Source organism: Canis lupus, chromosome 5, assembly GCF_003254725.2.
Source record: "Canis lupus dingo isolate Sandy chromosome 5, ASM325472v2, whole genome shotgun sequence".
NCBI lineage: Eukaryota > Metazoa > Chordata > Mammalia > Carnivora > Canidae > Canis > Canis lupus.
Genome location: NC_064247.1, coordinates 56828846 through 56850000, shown reverse-complemented (window position 1 = coordinate 56850000; position 21155 = coordinate 56828846). Strand labels below are relative to the sequence as shown.

General features: G+C 49.2%; 2 protein-coding genes across 17 annotated transcripts in view; both read left to right on the top strand.

The window, feature by feature from the left end:
• Positions 1-2697, top strand: part of SLC35E2B (solute carrier family 35 member E2B) — a 23746-nt gene extending 21049 nt beyond the window's left edge. For all 11 annotated transcript variants that reach the window (XM_025427502.3, XM_025427506.3, XM_049110487.1 and 8 more), the window contains one exon: positions 1-2697. This exon is cut by the window's left edge and continues 293 nt beyond it. The gene's annotated coding sequence lies outside the window, so the exon portion shown is untranslated.
• A 1718-nt stretch (positions 2698-4415) lies between these two features.
• Positions 4416-20309, top strand: LOC112646995 (cyclin-dependent kinase 11B). Of its 6 annotated transcripts, none has more exons than XM_049110484.1 (20): positions 4416-4574; positions 5048-5171; positions 5954-6069; positions 8081-8208; positions 9845-9983; positions 14448-14584; positions 15076-15198; positions 15520-15609; positions 15688-15846; positions 16132-16197; positions 16666-16835; positions 17229-17319; positions 18201-18322; positions 18474-18579; positions 18810-18931; positions 19010-19117; positions 19195-19311; positions 19430-19578; positions 19671-19860; positions 19958-20309. In XM_049110484.1, the coding sequence occupies exons 2-20, from the start codon at positions 5061-5063 to the stop codon at positions 20048-20050; spliced, it is 2337 nt and encodes a 778-aa protein (XP_048966441.1). In that variant the 5' UTR covers positions 4416-4574; positions 5048-5060; the 3' UTR covers positions 20051-20309. The 6 variants fall into 6 exon arrangements, with proteins under 6 accessions (XP_048966441.1, XP_025283304.1, XP_025283305.1 ...); XM_025427519.3 differs by having other exon boundaries at positions 16660-16835; XM_025427520.3 differs by having other exon boundaries at positions 15514-15609.
• The last annotated feature ends 846 nt before the right edge of the window (positions 20310-21155 follow it).

Below are 21155 nucleotides of genomic sequence, written 5' to 3'. Positions count from 1 at the left end.
TCCTCCTCGCTGACACGGACATCCAGCCTCCTGGGCCAGTGGGGTGCAGGAGGCTGAGGGATGTGCCGCCTTCCCTGCTCCTTTCTTGGGTTTTCAGTGAAAACCAATGGGAACTAGAACAGGGATCCCAAACGTCAGCTTCCTGGGGTGGAGACCAGAGCCAGCTGCTGCTGAGCCATGGCCACGTAATGTGAAAACCCCCTCCTGCTGACCCTGTGGTGAGCACACTGGCTTCTGCACGCTCTCACTAGCACGCAGAGCTGGCTGCAGCGAGCCCAGGTCCTAGTTCCTCTGTGGGTAACAGCCACAGCTGCCAACATGCACCATTCCTGCTGCTTGGTGCTTGCCATTGGAGGCCAGTGAAGGCATGCCCTGCCCTTCCACCATCTGGGGAGACTGCCCTGCTGAGACAGGCCGAGGTGCCCACTGCCTGGGTTGGAGGCCACAGCAGCCAAGTGACCACAGAGTCAGGAAAGAATGGAAAGGGAACAGAAGGGCACAGTAATAAGGGTCCCTGCTGCTGACAGCAGGCTATTGGGCCCTTGCCTTCCTGCCCTCCCACCCAAGGTGTCCTCTCCACCCCAAAACTCCCAACATCCACTACCACTTAGGGAAAGGCCACTTGTGGAAGGGAAGGTGCCCCGCCCCTTCCAGGGTCTCTGCTGCACTAGGCCCCCTACCTCCTGAGGGTCCCAACCCTTACCTGTGGCAGGCCTTCAGTCAGGGACCCCTAATATAGTGATTGCTGGTTCCAGAGGTGGAGGACAGACATGTGGCATTTACTCAGGACAGGGATATACCGACATTCCTTTTTGTTTTTTGGGCCCCTGTGTGTAACCTAGAGGTGCTCCTGCCATCACCCAGCTAGTCAGGGCCCACACCATACTTTGTCTTGTGGACAAGGGTGTTAAAGGTTTCCCTCATGAATGAATGAACAGGGAAGCGTTGGGAAGGATATTTGGAGTGTTCACAGTTTTTGTCACACTGCACTGAAAATGACAGTGAAGTTTTTAAAGAAGGAAGCAGGTGGCTTCTGGAAGGCATCCCCCACGGCAGGTAACCCGCACTGAACCTGCCGCCTGGCTTGGCCTGCTTCCCACCTCCCAGAACAGAGTCCACCACACTGGGTATCTGAGTCCTCTGTTGAGTTCAGGCTCCTACCCTCTTCACTCTGTTGATCTCACATCCTGGTGGGATTTCTGATTGAGGCGCAGTCTGCTACCAGCCAGGCTTTGCAACCTCTCCATGGTGCCAAGCTGAAGCACTGGGGCATGTCACCTGCAGCCTGACTTCAAGGACGGAGGACAGAGGACATAGTCTCTGAGTCCTGCCCCCACTGAGTGAACCAGCCAACATGAGTGCCTCAGGCACTAATGGCTCCCTCATCTGATTTCCTCTCCCTGTTGTTCACGTCCTTGGCTCCCATCATCTCTTCTCTGGTTTTCCAGTTGGCTTCTTGACTGGAAAATGTAAAAATAGGCCCTCCTAGAGATCAATCTCTTGGACACAAAGAGCAATAATCACGTCTCATTAACTTCTGCCTACTTGAAAAAGCTTGCCATGATGATGGGTTAAAATTAGACCTTTAAAACTACAACCTTTTTTTTTTTTTAATCAATGCCCATATTTTCCACCAAAAACAAATAAAAAACTACAACCTTTTTATGAAGTTGACTTCCTGTGTCTAGAGGACAGGCAGGTGTGTGCTCGCCTGCATACCAAGCTCACCTCCACCATGAAGCTGTTTCTAATGAGACTTTCCCCAGGTTTCTATCCCCTTTCCTCTCTGCTTCCTTCAAAAACAACAGCGAAGAGGACTCGCTGGAGGTGGCTGGGGTGGCAGGATGTGCGTGGATCTGTGAGGACCAGGGGAAAGCACAGCTTCCACAGGGCCCTGCCCCTGCCCTTCGAGAATGTGGCTTCCATGGCCAGCTACTGATGGGATGTGAGCAGAGATCACATCTGCAGTCATCCTGTTGCAAGATGATTTCTGTTGCCTCTCTCATGGATGTGGTTATTTGAGTGTAACGAGATGGGCAGAGCCTGCTTCTGAGCCTCATGAGAGACCTGGGTCCAAGTCTCCTATGGAACCAACCACCTTGCATGTCACCTGCCCTGTCTCCTCTCACAAGTGGCTGTCTGCTAGTTTTGATTTTCCAGATTCTTGGATCAGAAACAAAATGAAGATTTTTTCTAAAGTATTACCAAACGTAATTTCCAACAAAACTGCTTTTGAGACATTGCCTCAGAACACAAGCTATGGTCAGCACTGCCCTCGCCTGGGGCTTACATTCCTTCTTCCATTGACTGGTCTCCGCCCTGAAGCCGTCCACATACTGCATGTCCAGGACAGTCCTGCCAGGAGACAAAACCCATGGCCTGTCTTGGCCATTTGTTGAATGAATGTATAGACATATGTTTTTTATTAGCTCTATGTAGTAGTGTTTATAGTATGTTCTTATTGAACCATTGAAGACATGCTTGTATCAACATTGACACTGGGTGTCATCACTTACTTGGTCATTTCCTACCATGTCCATGGTTGTTGTCTGTGCCTTTGCAAAAAAACACTTCAAACAGGTCTCAAGTCAGGTTATCTGCTACCTACATCGCTATCTAGAGATGTACGTATGTCTGGCTTTCAATGAAACTTCCACTGAAGAGCATAAAAAAATTAAAAAAAAATCCAAGTCATTATTTCCCGTGTATCAGCATTAAAATAATCTGCCCTGGGAAGCTGAGAAGATTCTTGCACAATCCAAAATGTGTCTTTAATTTGAGAAAAATATACATGGTGAATCAGAAACGGTCACATGCTGCACAAAAAACATCGGCCAAGTGCAGTTGTGCTTGTAACCTCCCCTGGAAATGCTCTTCCCAGAACCAGTGGGTTCTGGGCAGGCCAATAGGGTTGACGTGTGTACCACGGGGGTTTTTACATCCGAGTGATGTGCTTTCCCAAGGCCTGAAAGTATTTTCATGATTTCCCTGGGTTTGAATAATTAAACAAGGATATTATTGCAGATAAAAATCTTTTTTTGCCTTTGACCAACATCATACTAAGACCTTCATTCTTTCACAAAATCTGTACATGCTCTGGTTGGGTCCTCTTCATTTCCTTAGTTTATAAAAAAGGAATGCCCCAGCTACCTTGGTGAATCTGCCTGTTTCCTCTGTCCTGGCTGAGGAGCCAAGAGCAGAGGTGAGCTTGTGCTAACGACCCTGCTGCTTGGTTGAAACCTTTCGACTTTGCTGTCTCTGAAGAATTTCTTCCAGTTTTCCTGAGGGTTCCGATTCAGGGATTCATGGGCACTGGATCCTTCCCCAGATTCCAAACGGAATTGTAAGCTATTCTAACTGGTTTGAAACAAAACCAAACCACTTTTAAAAATATTTTTATTTGGGGGACACCTGGACGGCTCAGTGGTTGAGCGTCTGTCTTTGCCTCAAGGCGTGGCTGGCTCGCTGCATGAATCCCTCTATGTCTCTCGCCCCCCCCCCCCACGTATCTCTCATGAATAAATTTAAAAAATTTTTAAAGCAATCTCTAAACCCAATGTGGAGCTCAATCTACAATCTCGAGACGAAGTAACATGCTCCACCAACGGAGTCCACCAGGTACCCCAAATCTCCGCACCCCTCCCCTTTTGAGTAAAACATACTTATTGGCTGTTTCTAGTCTGTGTGCAGATGCGTGAGTTGAGTCTGAACCTGCCAAGGGGGCGTCCTCGACCCTAGGTCCGGGAGGGTCTGTCACCGAACCTTTCCCACACTGAAAAACTTGAAAATCACGTCCGTGATTGTCTACATCAGAACCAAGGTGTAGGGGCAGCCCCGGTGGCTCAGCGGGTTAGCGCCGCCTGCAGCCCTGGGCGTGATCCTGGAGACGCTGGATCGAGTCCCACGTCAGGCTCCCTGCATGGAGCCTGCTTCTCCCTCTGCCTGCGTCTCTGCCTCTCTCTTTCTCTGTCTCTATGAATAAATAATAAATAAAATCTTTAAAAAAAAAAAAAAAAGAACCAAGGTGTATTTGCTTTACACCCAACAAAACAGAATGGACAGCGCGCTGTGTTCAGACGATCAGCACTGTTGGACTCGTGACGTTCTGGTCTCCATCCTCCACCTGGAATTCGGGTTCTGCACCAACAGTGGGCGCGGACCATGTAAGTGCGTCCTCGCTGCCCTCCTGACCCCGGAAGCCGAGGACGGCAGTCTTCATCCACCGCCTCTCCCACTTCAGGTACCTTTCCTATAGACGCCCGTGCCCTCACTGTCCCTGGGGCCCTTTCCAACCGCAAAGCCTGGGAGGTAGGAGAAGGGACCGGGCGGGACCGGGGAGCTGGGGGAAGCGCTTGGGTCGGCCACTGCCGCGCGGGCTCCGGGACCGGAAGTGACGTGAGGCCGCGCGCCGGATGTCCTCGTCGCGAGGGGCGGCGGGCTACGCCCCCGTGCGCCATCTGTCCGCGCCGACGCAGGAAGTGGGGACGCTACTGGCGCGCGCCGGGCGCTGTTTCTCCTCAGGCTCCGGGACCGGCGGTAGCGGCGACGGTAGCAGCAGCGGCAACAGCACAGGGGTGAGTGGCGGAGGGCCGGAGCGGGCGGCAGGCGCAGCCGCCTCCCTGAGCTCTTGGGACCAAGCGGACCCCGCGCGGCGCTGGGCGTTGAGGCGGCGTCGGGCCCGAACCCGGGCTCGTGGCGGCCGAGCCGAGGGACAAGGGTCCCAGCCGCCGCCGCGTCGCAGCGCCCCACGCCGGCCGCCCGGACCCTCCTGACGTCAGACCTCGGGCGCGGGGGGCCGGGGAGCGGGCTCCGCACCAAGGGGCTGTCCTGCCACCGGGGCGCGGGGGCGGCCCCCACCCGTCCGGCAGCTCCCCTCACGCCCCCTTGACGGCGCCCCCCCCCCCCGACGGCTGCCCCGACTACGCCCACTCCCATCACGGTAGTTGCCCTCACACCCGCCCCGACGACAACCTCTGCCGCCCCGTCGGCGCCTTCGCAGCCACACTGCCAGCGTCCTGCCCTTGCTCCAATTCTCTTCTCTTTGCAGTGTCTTAACTCCAATGGGTGATGAAAAGGACTCTTGGAAAGTGAAAACTTTAGATGAGATTCTTCAGGAAAAGAAAAGACGGAAGGAACAAGAAGAGAAAGCAGAGATAAAACGCTTAAAAAATGTAAGCCATGTTTTTTAAGTAAGTGGTTTTCTTAAAGGAGATTTAATTTCTTTGCCCTCGTTTTTCCATTAGAACAACGCTTCTTCGGTGAAGTTCTTTTGTACTTCCAAATGTCTCAGGTGAGCCCAAAATCTATTCTAAAATTAACAAAAACATTCAAATACTCAGTTTACATTGAAGACACGTTGATAACGTATTACAGCTGTGTGTAGATGGCAGGATCTACATGGAGCATGAAGTACTTTGAGCCTAAATTCATTAGTGCTATTGAACTAAATTTTCTCATATCAGTATTTCTGTTTGTGGCACCATCTCTAAGTTTGTTAAGGATAGTAGGAAGTTACGTTGGAATTAATATTCTGTCTTTTCCTTTTTTGGTTTGCATAACATATTTAGAGAAACTCTTGGTAATTTTGAAAGGGATATTGGCAGAAGTAGCTTCTGATAATGCTAGTCACCCTTAACTATTTCTGAGATAGCACAAAGTATTTGGCATAAAATATGCTTTAAGGCTCAATTTCAGGTTATATAAACAAGTAGCATACTTGGCAGAGTCTTAATATTCCTGATCCTGTATACTGGTTTCAGATTTTTCATCTCAGTTTCTGAATTTACAGAGTTTTAATCATAACGTTGTATGATTTGAGTGAATGTTTTTTATATTTCATAACATTGGTCCTTTCAAAATATATGTGAAACTTTGTTTTTGGATGTTGGCAAGGTTTGATTATCATTAAAAAGACACTTATCTGTGAGGAAAATGACTTTCTCTTGCTTCTTAGTCTGATGACCGGGATTCCAAGCGGGATTCCCTTGAGGAGGGGGAGCTGAGGGACCACCGCATGGAGATTACAATACGGAATTCGCCATACAGAAGAGAGGACTCCATGGAAGACAGGTGGGGGTGAGGTGCACAATGAGGAAGGTGTCCAGGCTACACATGTGCTTCACTGTGGAGGCAGGATTGGTCCCACCATTACTTTGAAACTGTAGTCGTTTTCTTTTTTATTTTATTTTATTACTTATTTGTCAGAAGAGGGAGGAAGAGCATGTGAGCACAAGCAAGGGGAATGGTAGGCAGAGGGGAAGCAAACTCCCTGCTGAACAAGGAGCCCCATGTAGGACTCATCCCAGGACCCTAGGATTATTACCTGAACTGAAGGCAGAAGCTTAACTACAGTGTCCCCTTAATCATGACTTTAGGTGTACCTCACAGTTGAGATGGACTCCGCATGGTATCAGTTGCTACCTCACATCTCTTATGAAAAGATTGAATGAGGGGTGACAGTGGCTCAGTTGAAGTGTCTGCCTTCAGCTCAGGTCATGATCTCAGGGTCCTGGGATCAAACCTCACATCAGGCTCTCTGCTCAGCAGGGAGTCTGTTTCTCCCTCTTCCTTTGCCCCTTCCTCTCCACAAGTGGTCTGTCTCTCACTTTCTTTCTCTCAAATAAATAAAATTTTTTAAAAAGAAGGAAAAGATTGAGTGTATATCCCTTTCCTTGCAGTTGTCATTTAGTCAAATCTACCCCATTCACAGGTTACATTTATTTATTCTTTATTACTTTTTAAGATTTTTATTTTTTTGGCGGGGGAAGAGTGTGTGAGCAGAGGGAGGGGCAGAAGCAGAGAAGGAGAGACAGACACCTCACTGAGCAGGGAGCCCGACGTGGGGCTTGATCCCAGGACTCTGAGATCATGACCTGAGCTGAAGGCAAGACATTTACAACTGAGTCCCCCAGGCGTCCCTCCCAAGGTACATTTACATAATTGTGCTGTGTGCTTTTGATGAGTAAAATCACTGCCTAAAATTGTACACAGATAAACCACACTACAGTACTGAAGTATATTAAGCAAGGCCTGTGGGCAGAAACATTTAGAAAAATGTTCTATCTAGCATTTCTTCCTGCCCCACTTGATTCCTTCTTTTTTTTTTTTTTTTTTACACTTGATTCCTTCTTGTATCCATCTTCAGCGCCCAATTATCCATCAAATAATTTTTTTAAAAATTTTTATTTATTTATGGTAGTCACAGAGAGAGAGAGAGAGAGGCAGAGACACAGGCAGAGGGAGAAGCAGGCTCCATGCACAAGGAGCCCGACGTGGGATTCGATCCCGGGTCTCTAGGATCGCGCCCTGGGCCAAAGGCAGGCGCTAAACCGCTGCGCCATCCCGGGATCCCTCCATCAAATAATTAAAGCCAACCTAACCAGAAATTAAGAAACAGACGTAGGGATCCCTGGGTGGCGCAGCGGTTTAGCGCCTGCCTTTGGCCCAGGGCGCGATCCTGGAGACCCGGGATCGAATCCCACGTCGGGCTCCTTGTGCATGGAGCCTGCTTCTCCCTCTGCCTGTGTCTCTGCCTCTCTCTCTCTCTCTGTGTGACTATCATAAATAAATAAAGAAAGAAAGAAAGAAACAAACAAACAAACAAACAAACGTAGATCAAGAAGTCTCCCGGGATTTTGGTCATATAGGCCATTGAAGATATCATTGAGGGACATTTGGGGGTCATTAAATTACCATAATATCTTTTTTTTAACAGCATTGTTGATGTATAAATGATAAATTACATATATATGAAGCGTGCAGTTTGATGTATTCGTATACACTTGTGTGGTTGTCACTGTAATCCGGGTAATGAGCATGTCCATTGCCCTCTAAAGTTTCCTCAGAGAGACGTCGTTATACATACACATTGGTTTTTCACTTATACTTTTGATTTGAGTCTGTATTTAATAAGCAGTCTTGGCTTAAGTTTTGTAGTGTCCTGTTTAAAATGATGGTTTAGATTAAACTTTTTTGTATTCTGAACACTGCATTTTTCTGGGTTGGAGAAGCTCCATGGTGCTGTGATGTTCCTTGCATTACTTTCTTTACTATGATGTGACGCTGTTGTGTCTTATTTCAGAGGAGAGGAAGATGATTCTTTGGCTATCAAACCACCACAACAAATGTCTCGGAAAGAAAAAGCTCATCACAGGAAAGATGAAAAGAGGAAAGAGAAACGTAGGCATCGTAGCCATTCAGCGGAAGGGGGTACAGAAGCTTTATTTTTGAGTTTTTATTTATTTGTATCATGTTCAAGAATGGTCTGTTTCCTATATCATGATCTGCTGCTTTCTCCATAGCACAATTGAAAGAGAAGAGAAAGTGAAATTTTAGTTGAAAGCATAAATATTTTGTGGATCATTCTGATGTTTTTTTCCCCCCTTGTTATGTTTTGGGTTAGTTTAAATGTAATTCTGTCTTAATTCAACAAATATAGGGGATATATTTGCAATATTTATAGCAATTCAGTGTTGAATTAATTTAACTGGGGATAAAAAAGGATGATTGATGGAAGTCCAGATGGGTTTGATGTTCTACCATTATTATTAAAGAGTTCTTTTATGTTTAAGACCTTATGTATTTATTCACAAGAGACACAGAGGTAGAGACAAAAGCAGAGGGATAAGCAGGCTCCCTGTGGGGAGCCCAATACCAGACTTAATCCCAGGACCCTGGGATAACACCTTGAGCCAAAGGCAGATGCTCAACCACTGAGCTACCCAGACGTCCATATTAAGAGATTCTTAAGGATATTAATTAAGATGCCTTGGCATCTAGTTTTAATCTCATTGTTAAAAATGGCAGTTGATGAACAGGGTTCTGTCCCACCAGATGGAAATCCACCAGAAGGAGCTAAGCTTTGTCCTGTGTTCTTTATGAACAGTGCTGTTTGTTGGTTTTTAATTATGAAACTAGTATATAGCTGACCCTTGAACAACACGGGCTCAAATTCTGGGGTCTATTTGTATACGGCTATTTACTGGTAAACCCAGGATGGTACCACAAACCTTTTGCCTCTCTCCTTTTTAATATTTTATTTATTCATTCATGAAAAACATAGGCAGAAGGAGAAGCAGGTTCCCTGCAGGGAGCCCAATGCAGGACTTGATCCCAGGACCCCAAGATCACACACTCAACCCCTGAGCCACCCAGGTGTCCCTCCTAATTCTTCTAATGATATCTCTTTTCTGTAGCTTACAGGTTTGTAAGAGTACAGTAGGGAACACATATAACACACAAAAGAGGTGTTACTCAACTGTGTTGCCACTAAGACTTCTGATTAAATGTTCAGGCTCAGTTATCCTTGGATTTCTGACTGCACTGGGTGTCCGTGCTCCTGCTGTGTGTTGTTCAGGGGTCAGCTAGTGTCCAATCATAGTTTAACACAGAAAATTGAAAGACAAGGCAAGAGTTACAATTCTATTCAGTCATAATCACGTTATTTTTTCCTTGTTTGGAGCCCCACTGCATTGGGTTTTAAGTCCTCACTGTTTGTTTGTTTGTTTTTTTAAACATAAAATTGTGATCATTTTTCCAAGTCATTAATTAAATATTCTTTTCTTCATGGGGTATTTTATTTTATTTATTTTTTTTTTTTTTAAAGATTTTATTTATTTATTCTTGAGAGAGAGAAGGAGAGACAGAGCCAGAGACACAGGCAGAGGGAGAAGCAGGCTCCATGCACCGGGAGCCAGACGTGGGATTCGATCCTGGGTCTCCAGGATCACGCCCTGGGCCAAAGGCAGGCGCCAAACCGCTGCGCCACCCAGGGATCCCTCATGGGGTATTTTAAATTAAGTTTTGGGAGTTGGATCCCTTTATGTGACACTCTCTTTCTCCTTAGGGAAGCACGCTAGAGCAAAGGAAAAAGAACGAGAGCACGAGCGCCGGAAGCGACACCGAGAGGAGCAGGATAAGGCTCGCAGAGAGTGGGAGAGGCAGAAGAGGAGGGAGATGGCTCGGGAACACTCCAGGAGGGAGAGGTGAGTGAGCGCAATTTGCTAAGGAGCCTGAACTGAGCACTCCTGATGGCCAGCAGCCCCACAAAGTGACGAAAGACACACACAGTAACCTGGCAGCATAACACAGATGTGATGCAGAAGTGGTTTGGGAGCCCAGAGTCATGGTGCAGTATTGTAGGGTGGTGCTAACCAAGACATCTGTCCTGCGGGGATTGAGTTTTTACTGCATCTTTATTTATTATTATTTTTTAAGATTTTATTTATTCATGAGAGGCGCGCGCGCGCACACACACACACACACACACACACACACACACACGGGCGGGGTGGGTGGAGCAGAGATACAGGCAGAGGGAGAAGCAGGCTCCATGCAGGGAGCCCGATGTGGGACTTGATCCCGGGACTCCAGGATCATGCCCTGGGCTGAAGGCGGGCACTCAACCGCTGAGCCACCTAGGCGTCCCTTTACTTCATCTGTAAAGACAGAAATGGGTGTGGGTCTTCCTGAGAAAAAATTGTGAAGGAAATGGAACTCTGTGTGTTGGTTTCCTACAGGTGGAGGCTGCTGGGGGAAGTACTTGGAGCAAGGGGGACGGCCTGGCCATTGTGTCTCGAGACCCTGTATAAGAGTGTGATTTGTACTTGAAGGAAGGGGCATTGCTAGCAGGAGCTGGGTCTATTAACTCAGACGCAGGAGTGAAGTTTCGAGGCCAAATGCATAATGATGGAAAGGGAAAGGAAGGTAGAATAGGAAGAAGTGATATTCATAGATCTTGTCAGCTGTTTCCTGGTAAGGGGGAGGAGGAATTGTAAATACTTCTGAGCTTGGTACTTTAGGTTGGGGCATGCCTTGTGAGAAGGATGGGAGTGCTATGTACTATGTTTTCGTTGCAGTACTGTGTTCGAGTATAGTAAGGCCCTCTCGGAGGTAGCCCATTTCATGTATAGAAATTCTGACACACACACACAAAAAAAAAGAAATTCTGACACACACTCTGTGCCCAAGAGAAGTCTGATGTAGAGTGATTTCATCATTTGCTCTGGGCAAGTATTTATTGAGGCCCTGCTCTGTACTAAGCTCTGTTCTAGGTGGCCTAAGCCAGGAAAACCAAGGAAATACATTGCTTAGAGTTCTCTGCATCATAGCAGAAATAGACTGTGGTTTTTTTCAAACAAGGAAATCCTAAAGACTTTGTAGCAGCCTGGGAGCTGAGACACCAGACTCTTAGACATTAGTCTCCAACTACACATCTGTGTGTACTTGGATTCCGAAGAGAAAGCATCTCTTTAGCCCTAGATCTGTTCACATGGGCCAGTAGAAACCAAGTGTTCCAGATTAGAAGAACTTGAAATGGAGCAACAGAAATTATACTCTGAAGAATGGAGAGAATTGATGAAAGATGAACAGAGCCTCAAAGGTCTGTGGGACAGCATTTTGTTCTAACATCCTATAATTGGCGATCCCAGGAGAGAAGGAAGCAGCACAAAGATTTTTTTTTATATAATGAAAAACATTTATACATTTAAGAAGCTCAGTACCCCAGTAGGATAAATATAAAGTCAAATCAAAGTGAAACTGGTGAAGGACACCTGGGTGGTTCAATGCTTGAGTGTCTGCCTTTGGCTCAGGGCGTGATCCTGGTCCCAGGATCGAGTACCGCATTGGGCTCTCTGCGAGGAGCATGCTTCTCCCTCATTCTGTCTGTCTGCCCCTCTCTCTGTGTCTCTCATGAATGAATGCTCCCTTTGTCTATCTGCCTCTCTATGTGTCTCATGAATTAATTAATTAGTTAAACAGTGAAACTGGTTTCACTTTTCACAGAAGAAAATCTAGAAAGGCAGCAGGAGAAAAAATTACATAAAAGGGGGGCTTTAGTGTGATTGGTGGCTGACTTCTCAGAATCAGTGGGGGGCAGAAGGCAGAAGGTAGTGGAATGGCATGGTCGCACTGCTGAAAGAAAACCTGGCAACTGGGAATTCTGTATCTAGCAAAACTGCTCTTCAAAAGTGAGGAGAGATAAAGATAAACTGGTGGAATCCATTGTTAGTAAGACCCACCTTAAATACTCAGAAAAGACCTTTGTTTTGAATGGAAATGACAGCAGAAAGTAATCCTATTCAGGAGGAAAGAGAAGCTCCAGAAATGGTAAAGGCATAGGTTAACATAACAGAATCTACAAATGTTCCTTATTAACCTAATAAGGTGCATACTGCTATTGCTAGAGCAACTGCTAGGAAAATAACCAACAAAGTAGTACAAACAGGTATTAACATGGCATTCTAAAAAATCCTTGTTTAAACCCAAAACGGGATCCCTGGGTGGCTCAGCGGTTTAGCACCTACCTTTGGCCCGGGGCGTGATCCTGGAGACCCAGGATCGGGTCCCTTGTCGGGCTTCCTGAATGGAGCCTGCTGCACCCTCTGTGTCTCTGCCTGTCTCTCTCTCTGTGTGTCTCTCATAAATAAATAAATCTTAAAAAAAAAAAAAAAAAAAAGGGCAGAGAAACAGGACCTAAAAAAAAACAGAAAGAAGACATCAAAACAACAACAAAACTAAGTTCAGCCAAATCCGTAATTACATGAAACATGCAGTAGTTTCTATATCTCAAAGGGGTTCTTTGATAGCAAAGCAAGGTCCAGTATGTATGTTGTCTGTAAGGAAGACCTCTTAGAGTGAAGGACAAAAGTAGGGCAAAATTAAACGTGTGGACGGAGATGTATCATACCCACAGCAACCACAGAGCACCAGTGGCTCAGCAATAGGCATGGCATCAGAGTTCTCTAACAAGTCAGACCAGCACTGACACAGGCTTCCCAAAGACAGAAGGGTCTGTACGTCAGGAAGAAGTGATGGTAGCGAAAGAGTATGTGCCTGACAGCAGAAAGAATACATGATGCAAAAACAAACAGCTGAAAGAAATAGGCAGTTCATCAAATCTAATTGGAAATTTCAGTCCCGATACTCTTGTTGATAGAACAACTAGACAAAACAAGGATGTAAGGTGTCTAGAAAGTAGCCTGTACCGGCTCAGTCTCACCTGCATACAGCACTCCATCCACAGCTGCAGAGTACACACTCACTTCAAGAGGGGATATTGTCCAACACAGATCACATGTGGTCCACACAACAAGTTTCAAATCCCAGAGAATTAAAATTGTACAAAGCACACCTTACCACAAAAGGATTAAAGTAGAAATCAACACAAAGCTGGGGAAATCCTCAACTTTGAATGTTCGGATATTCAACAGTCTTTTTCCAAATCACCCATGACCCAAAGAAGAAATTAAAAGGAAAAGCAGGGGCACTGGGTGGTTTAGTCAGTTAAGCGTCTGACTCTTGATCTCAGGGTCATGAGTTCAAGCCCTGCTTTGGGCGCCTCACTGAGCATGGAACTTAAAAAAAAAAAAACTTGAACTGCAGGAAAAACACAGCATGCCAAAAGTTAGGGATACAGAAAAAGCCGTGTTGTAGAGTGAGATGTTTTGGTTTTTAAGCACTGATAAACAGAAAAGGAAATTGTCAGTCAGCATCCTGAGCTACCCCCAGAAAGCAGAAGAGAGAAGCAGGCTCAACCCAAAGCAAGCAGAAGGAATGTCCACAGAATCCCAAGCAGAGAAACAGTTTCGTGGGGCAGGCTAGAAGCTAGCCACAGATGGGCATGAGGGGCCATATCAGCTGATGGAAATGTTTTAAAACTGGCTTGTGATGATTACACAATTTTATAAATATATGAAAAATGGAATTCTGTGGTTGGATTTCATGTGTTAAATTAGTTTTTATTTTGCAACAGTTTGGACTCTGGGCACATACAGAATAGTTCTAGAATCCCAGCCTTCTGCAGTGGTAACCTCTGATGGGCCCCAAGTTGGTACCAGTGATTGTACCACAGGCCTTGTTCCATTTTCACCATTCTTTATGCTCATTTCTGTTTGTGTGTACTGATACTCTTTTTTTCTTTTTTAAAAATATATTAGCTTTTTTTTTTTAAGATTTTATTTATTTATTCATGAGAGATACACACAGGCTCGTGGAGCCTGCCTCTCCCTCTGCCTGTGTCTCTGCCTTTCTCTGTGTGTGTGTCTCTCATGAATAAATAAAATCTTTTTAAAAAATAAATTTAAAAAAATAAAAAGCTCAAAAAAAAATAAAAAATAAATAAAAAATAAAAATAAAAATAAATAAAAAGCTCTTTATGGTGCACCTGAGTGGCTTAGTTGGTTAAGTCTCTGCCTTTGGCTCAGGTTATGCTCTCAGGGTTCTGTGATCAAGCCTTGTGTTGGGCTTCCTGCTCAGCGGGGAGTCTGCTTCTCCCTCTGCCACTCACTTTAATTGTTCTCTCTCTTTGTCAAATAAAATCTTTAAAGAGCCCTTTATGGATTGAACAACCTAAATGGCGATTTTTAAATTTCAGCAAAAAGCTCTTGGGGTAAAAAAAGAAAACTTTGTGTTTGCGGAGAGAGAGAGTTGGGCTGTGCTTGTTGCAGGGACCGCCTTGAGCAGCTGGAGAGGAAGCGGGAGAGGGAACGGAAGATGCGTGAGCAGCAGAAAGAGCAGCGGGAACAGAAAGAACGGGAGCGGCGCGCTGAGGAGCGACGCAAGGAACGCGAGGCCCGGAGGGAAGGTGTGTGGGGGCGCACTCTGCGGTTGGGTGCTGTTCCCATGGGTGAGCTCAGGGCTGCGTAGTGACCCTGAAGGATGAAGTGCTCTGGATGGTGGCAGAGCCAAGTGGGGACAGGCCGTGGGGCTCAGGCTGGGGAAGGCCACAGTTCCTTGAGGTATGAGGTGAGGGTGTGCAGCCACAGGACCTTCCCAGGCCTGGTTCTGGACAGCTGCACCAGGTGCCACATGTCACTTGTGTCTGCTGCCCACGCTGGTGAGGCATAGGCTTGAAGAGGTAGGTGGTGGCTCTCTCTTTTCTGACCAATAGAGAAGATTCTGGAAGGTCCATGTGGGTCCTCAGAAAGAGTTCGCTGCCTCCATGCCAGTGCGGCCAGGGCTATGAGTACGTGTAGTGCGTTACCACCAGCCAGGGTGTGGGTGGGATCTGATCGAGGTTGGGCTCTGCTGGAGATGGTGCTGCCACACCACCTCCCACTGTGTTTGGCGCCCCAGTTTCTGCACATCACCGAACGATGAGAGAAGACTATGGTGACAAAGTGAAAGCAAGCCACTGGAGTCGCAGCCCGCTACGGCCACCTCGGGAAAGGTTTGAGCTGACGGACGGCCGGAAGCCAGGTGAGGGTGCGCAGAACCTCCTGGGGTCAGCCTGCGACAGCTTTCTGGTGACAAATAGTCTAGCACAAAATTCACTCTTTTTGTGCAATGAAATGATAGGCTCAAGTGTTTTCGTATCGTGTGGTGGGACCATCATTTGTGTGAAGCCTATTTGTCTGTTGGTGGGGACATTGGTTACAGGTCTTTGAGAGCAGTGTGGGTGAGCTGTGTTGTCCTACAGACCACAGTCTCTGCGAGAGACTGATGGAGCTGCCATCAGGTCTTGTTTATTGTAAAATGTTTTCCATGTTCACCTTTGATGGTTTGTTTCGTAAGTAAAAGAAGAGAAAATGGAAGAGAGAGACCTGCTGTCTGATCTACAAGACGTCAGTGATAGTGAAAGGAAAAGCAGCTCTGCCGAGTCCTCATCAGGTAACCACCGGCTCTGCTGCCACACGGGGAGGGCCCACCACCCCCTGCCATGCACTTCCAGCTGTTTTCTTCCTGAAGCGGAGTCGGGGTCGGGTTCAGAGGAGGAGGAGGAGGAAGAAGAGGAGGAGGAAGAGGAGGAAGAGGAGGAGGGGAGCAGCAGTGAAGAATCAGAGGAGGAGGAGGAAGAGGAAGAGGAGACAGGAAGCAACTCCGAGGATGCGTCTGGGCAGTCGGCTGGTGAGGAGGGCACAGGGCACCATGGTTTCATTTGGTGTTTAGAAACGAGAGAAATCATTTGAACTCTTGATTTAAAAATATTTCCAAACAGAAAATCCTATGGTATCTGGGACTCACATGAGACTCTAAAATTGATTATTTACAGTGGTTCTTGCTTTCCATTAGCTGAAGGAGATCCTGTTTGTGCCTCTAGAGGTTCTGGAGAGCCCTAGAAAGAGGCAGAACCCAAACTTGTGTGGTGCGGGGGCCTTGCAGGTCTGAGCAGACGTCCTCTCTGTCTTACAGAGGAAGTGAGTGAGGACGAGATGAGTGAGGACGGGGAGCGGGAGAGCGAGAACCACGTCCTTGTTGGTGAGCGGCATCCCTGTTGGATGGTCCTTCCCTCCACTGCCCCTTGGCACTGCAGCCCTTTCTGAAGCAAGTAGATCACCGTCTTGTGTGCGTAGCCTGACCCAGAGACATAAGCAGCCAACTCCCTGAGAGATGCGCTTGTGACTGTGGAGGGCCAGCATCCCTTCCTGGGGCCATACTGAGCATTGTCCGGAGTGTCACCATGGCTTAGATGTGGCAGGGAGGTGCCCTCAGGCCCTGAGACAAGTCCTGGGTGTGCTGCCTCTGAGCACAGTCAGCACCTCCTGGTGCTCACAGCTGAGCTGGTAAACCCCAAGACCCCAGCGCCCTCTGTCCAGGATGGTGGGATACGCAGCCCGTATACAGCATCCACATGCCCTCACTGTTCCCCCTGCCCCAGGGCAGGAGAGGGGTGATGATGATGCTTGTTCCTGGTTCCATAATTGGGTTTAATTTTTGAAGTTCCAGAGTCCCGATTTGATCGAGACTCCGGTGACAGTGAGGAAGGGGAGGAAGAAGCCGGTGAGGGCACTCCACAGAGCAGTGCCCTGACTGAAGGAGACTTCGTGCCCGACTCTCCTGCCTTGTCACCCATTGAACTCAAACAGGAGCTGCCCAAGTACCTCCCTGCCCTGCAGGTCAGACGTCCTCCCCACCCCGGGGTTATTTCAGCTTTGCTGATTGTGGACAAGGCCGGTAGCTAAGAACACATGGGGGGGGCCCCTGGTGGGTATCTGCCACCAGGGTCATACATGCAGCCAGGGAAGCCAGGGCTTTGGAGATGGGGTGCTGTGGGTGCTACTGCCCTCAGTGTTCTCTTATTGTGGGGCCTGCAGGCCAGGCCTGGCTCAGAAGGATGGGTCCTTCTGAGGTTTTGTTCATGTTGGTTTTATCTCTTAAGAAGCATATCCTCACTGAAGAAACTGGAGAGGAGGGCTACTCCTGGCACCACCCCCAGATTCCAGGCAGGGTTTACTGCATGTGTAAGTACGGCTGCAGCTGCTGCATCCTCACAACCTGCTGCTTTCCAGGGCTGTCGAAGTGTGGAGGAATTCCAGTGCCTGAACAGGATCGAAGAAGGCACTTATGGGGTAGTGTACAGAGCAAAGGACAAGAAGACAGGTGTGTACAGTGTTGGGGTGTCCCCCGAGGGGGGAAGGGGAGATGTGGCACAGAGAACCTATCCTCAGGCAGGAAGGAGTTTCTTCTGAGGAACATTGTCCATGGGTGTACCCACTGCAATTTCTCGGGCCCAACCTGTCATGTTTACTGTGCACAGCGTCTCCGAGGCCATCTGCAGGCACTGCGACAGAGGCAGGGTGTCCTGCTGGAGCCACAGCCAGTTTGCAGGTACTGAGATCCAGGCGTGGCTGTCCTGGCCTTTGGCACCCTCGGTGTCAAGGTCCTTGAACACAGTTCCAATTCTCCTGGGAGTCCTCCCTCCCCAGATGCCTGGGTATGGACTCATCTTACCTGTGAGCGCCAGCTAATGACTCGTGGGCCCATGAGCAGTTGACTTGTTGGTGCCTGTGGAGTCCAGAGGTCAGCCAGACCATGAGGCTCTGCACTTGCTTGGTTGTGACAGCAGGTACTTCGGCCCCATAGCAGAGTATGGAGTCTGGTGAGCGGTAGCACCTGAGCAGGTGTGTGAGCCATGGACCGGAAGTTTCCCCAGCACCCGAAGCTGGGTATTGGAAACTCAGGGAAGCCACCTAAGACCCTGGTGGATGTTTCTGTGTTGAAATGTTGAGGTTTGCTGAGTCTCATTGCAAATCACAGAGAGAAATGGGAAAATTCTCAGCTATTTTGGACAAAAGCTGGTCTAGAAATAGGCCTAATGTTTCTGTTGGGCAACAGATTTGGGCTTTTTTATGTGGTGCTGATGTGATACGGGACTTTCCAATTAAAACAAGGCTTTTCAGTGCAAAACAAACGCTTCCCAGGTCCCAGCCAAATGTGTGTATGTAAAAGGTTTTCTCAGACTGTCTCTGAATCATTTTCAGATGAAATTGTGGCCTTGAAGCGGCTGAAGATGGAGAAGGAGAAAGAGGGCTTCCCGATCACATCTCTCAGAGAGATCAACACCATCCTGAAGGCGCAGCACCCCAATATCGTCACTGTCCGGGTATGGCAGCCCCCAAAATGTCCATGCCTTGATGCTCATCACATGGTCTAGTTCCCTACCGTCTCTGCATGCCCATGCCCCAGGAATCAACCACTGCATGGGTGGGGCCTGAGAGGAGCAGGGCACCCACAGACCGGCTTTCCTTCTCTAGGAAATTGTCGTGGGCAGCAATATGGACAAGATCTACATAGTGATGAACTACGTGGAACATGACCTCAAAAGCCTGATGGAGACCATGAAGCAGCCTTTCCTGCCAGGTGGGGCCCTCTGGCCAGTGTCTCCAACGAGAAACATCCCATGCTTGGGCTGCCCAAGCTGCAGGCCGTGTCCCTGACCTTGTAACTCTGACCTCCTCATGCTGTGCACGAGTGTTTGCGCATGTGAGGGCCATGCTGAGCTGGGAGCCTCCCCAGGATGGACACACCCCAAGAAGCCTGGTTGCTCCTGAGGTGGGTAGATAACCTGGGACTGACCCTTTGCTCTCTAGGGGAGGTGAAGACCCTGATGATCCAGCTGCTGCGTGGGGTGAAGCACTTACATGACAACTGGATCCTGCACCGGGACCTCAAGACATCCAACCTGCTGCTGAGCCACGCCGGCATCCTCAAGGTAATAGGGCTCACCCCATGGGGCCCCTGATGCCCGGGCCTCGGGGGCCTGCCCATAGCCCACCCTCCATCCTTGCAGGTTGGGGACTTTGGCCTGGCAAGGGAGTATGGGTCCCCTCTGAAGGCCTACACTCCAGTCGTGGTGACCCTGTGGTACCGTGCCCCAGAGCTGCTGCTGGGTGCCAAGGTGAGTGCCGGGGGCTGTGGGGGCCTAACCTGCGCTCACTGCCCCACCAGCCCTGAGTGTGCCCCCTGGCCTCCCAGGAGTACTCCACGGCTGTGGACATGTGGTCGGTGGGCTGCATCTTTGGGGAGCTGCTGACTCAGAAGCCACTATTCCCTGGGAAGTCGGAAATCGATCAGATCAACAAAGTGTTTAAGGTTTGTCTGTGGCTCCTACCTGCAGGGCATCCTGTGAGGTGTACGCAGGCACCCCAAACCAGATCCTTCCCTGCAGGCTGTGGCTGCTCTGAGACATCTCTCTCTGTCTCTCTCTCAGGACCTGGGGACCCCCAGTGAGAAAATCTGGCCTGGCTACAATGACCTCCCCGCAGTCAAGAAGATGACCTTTACTGAATACCCCTATAATAATCTCCGCAAACGCTTTGGGGCCCTGCTCTCAGACCAGGGTTTCGATCTCATGAACAAGTGTGTAAACATGCAGGGCGTGCGCCCCCTATGCCCCAGCCCACGCCCACCCCTACCCCTGTGCCAAGTGTCAATTGCTCTTGTCCTCCCAGGTTCCTGACCTACTTCCCTGGGCGGAGAGTCAGTGCAGAGGATGGCCTCAAGCATGAGTACTTCCGAGAGACGCCCCTCCCCATCGACCCGTCGATGTTCCCCACGTGGCCCGCCAAGAGTGAGCAGCAAAGGGTGAAGCGTGGCACGAGCCCACGGCCGCCGGAAGGAGGCCTAGGCTACAGCCAGCTGGTGAGGGGCAGGGCTAGCAGAGGAGGAGGGAAGGTGTGGGGGTTCCCTGAGGCGGGGCTGGCCCAGCCGGGGCCCCACGCCACCACTTGCTCCCCAGGGCGACGACGACCTGAAGGAGACGGGTTTCCACCTCACGACCACAAACCAGGGGGCCTCAGCCGCGGGCCCTGGCTTCAGCCTCAAGTTCTGAGGTTCTGTACGGAGCCCACCCCAGCCCCATGGGGGCCGCTCAGGAACACTCGGCGGGGGTCGGTGCTGGAGGCAGCATGCAGGTCCAGACCCAAGCCCTGCTTTGTGTGTACTCAGCTGCCACAGGCTGGGACGGCCCTGGATCTCCACCTCAAGTCTCAGACTGCCTGTTCTGTTTGCTTTTCCACGTTTCATTTTTATTTTATCTTGGCTTGTAAATTTGTAGAATTAAATCACATTTTCCTTGTTGTGGAAGGAAAGGCTATATTTTTTCAGATGTGTCAGACTTGCCCTGCAAGGAGTGGGCGGGCATCAGTAGGTGGCCAGTGTGGACAGCATATCCCCGACACGCAGACTTGTATGCTGACCCCTGGGGGCTGTGGTGTGAGAATATAGCCTTGATTTGGAATGGAGCCGTGGGGTGGGTGTGGGGGGGATTTTTCTACTTTTAATCTTCACTCTCCTGCTTCACACCTTCCTGCCCCTCAGGGCATCCACAGACCCAGGCACCCCAGAGCCTGGTGTGTGAGCCCTTGGCCACAGTGAGTTTTGTACAAGATCATTAACGCATTTTAAGACCACAGTAAAATATTCCTGGAGGAAAGCTGTGGTATGTCCTTTTCAGCCCCTAGGGGACTGGTCCTTCACTCGTGCTGCCTGGAGGGGCCTCAGGCCCATGCTCTCTGGAAAAAGGATGGTGGGAGGGTGGGAGGAAGGATGCCTCTGACCCATGTGTCCCGCCAGGTCTCCAGCTCCCAGTCTAGCTGGACAGGGTGTAGCTCTGGCAAAGGGGGCCACCTGCCCTTGCGGGGGCCTTCCACCTGCCCCTTGTATTGGCACTACCACAGATCCTGTCTGGGGCCCCACTCCTGGGCCTCACTTGCCCCAACCCCCATCCCTCTCCCCCCAGAGGCCTGCCCTTCACAGCCTTCCTGCCTCACCCATCCCTGAGCAAACCTACCACATACCCAGGCCCCCCGGGATCCTCGGGTTCAGCCTGCTCTCCCAAAGATGCTGTTCACATTTGGGTGTCAGTTTACCCCATTTCTCCAGGACCAGCCAGGAAAAACCCTCTTGGCCTTGGCTTCTGAGGACTGCACCCACAC

Excerpts from the sequence above, each read along its gene's own strand:
- LOC112646995 (XM_025427517.3), top strand. The coding sequence starts at position 5,061 with ATGGGTGATGAAAAGGACTCTTGGAAAGTGAAAACTTTAGATGAGATT. Across the intron at positions 6,070-8,080 it reads GAGGACTCCATGGAAGACAG|AGGAGAGGAAGATGATTCTT; the intron begins GTGGGGGTGAGG and ends GTCTTATTTCAG. Across the intron at positions 15,199-15,513 it reads GACGGACGGCCGGAAGCCAG|TAAAAGAAGAGAAAATGGAA; the intron begins GTGAGGGTGCGC and ends TTGTTTCGTAAG.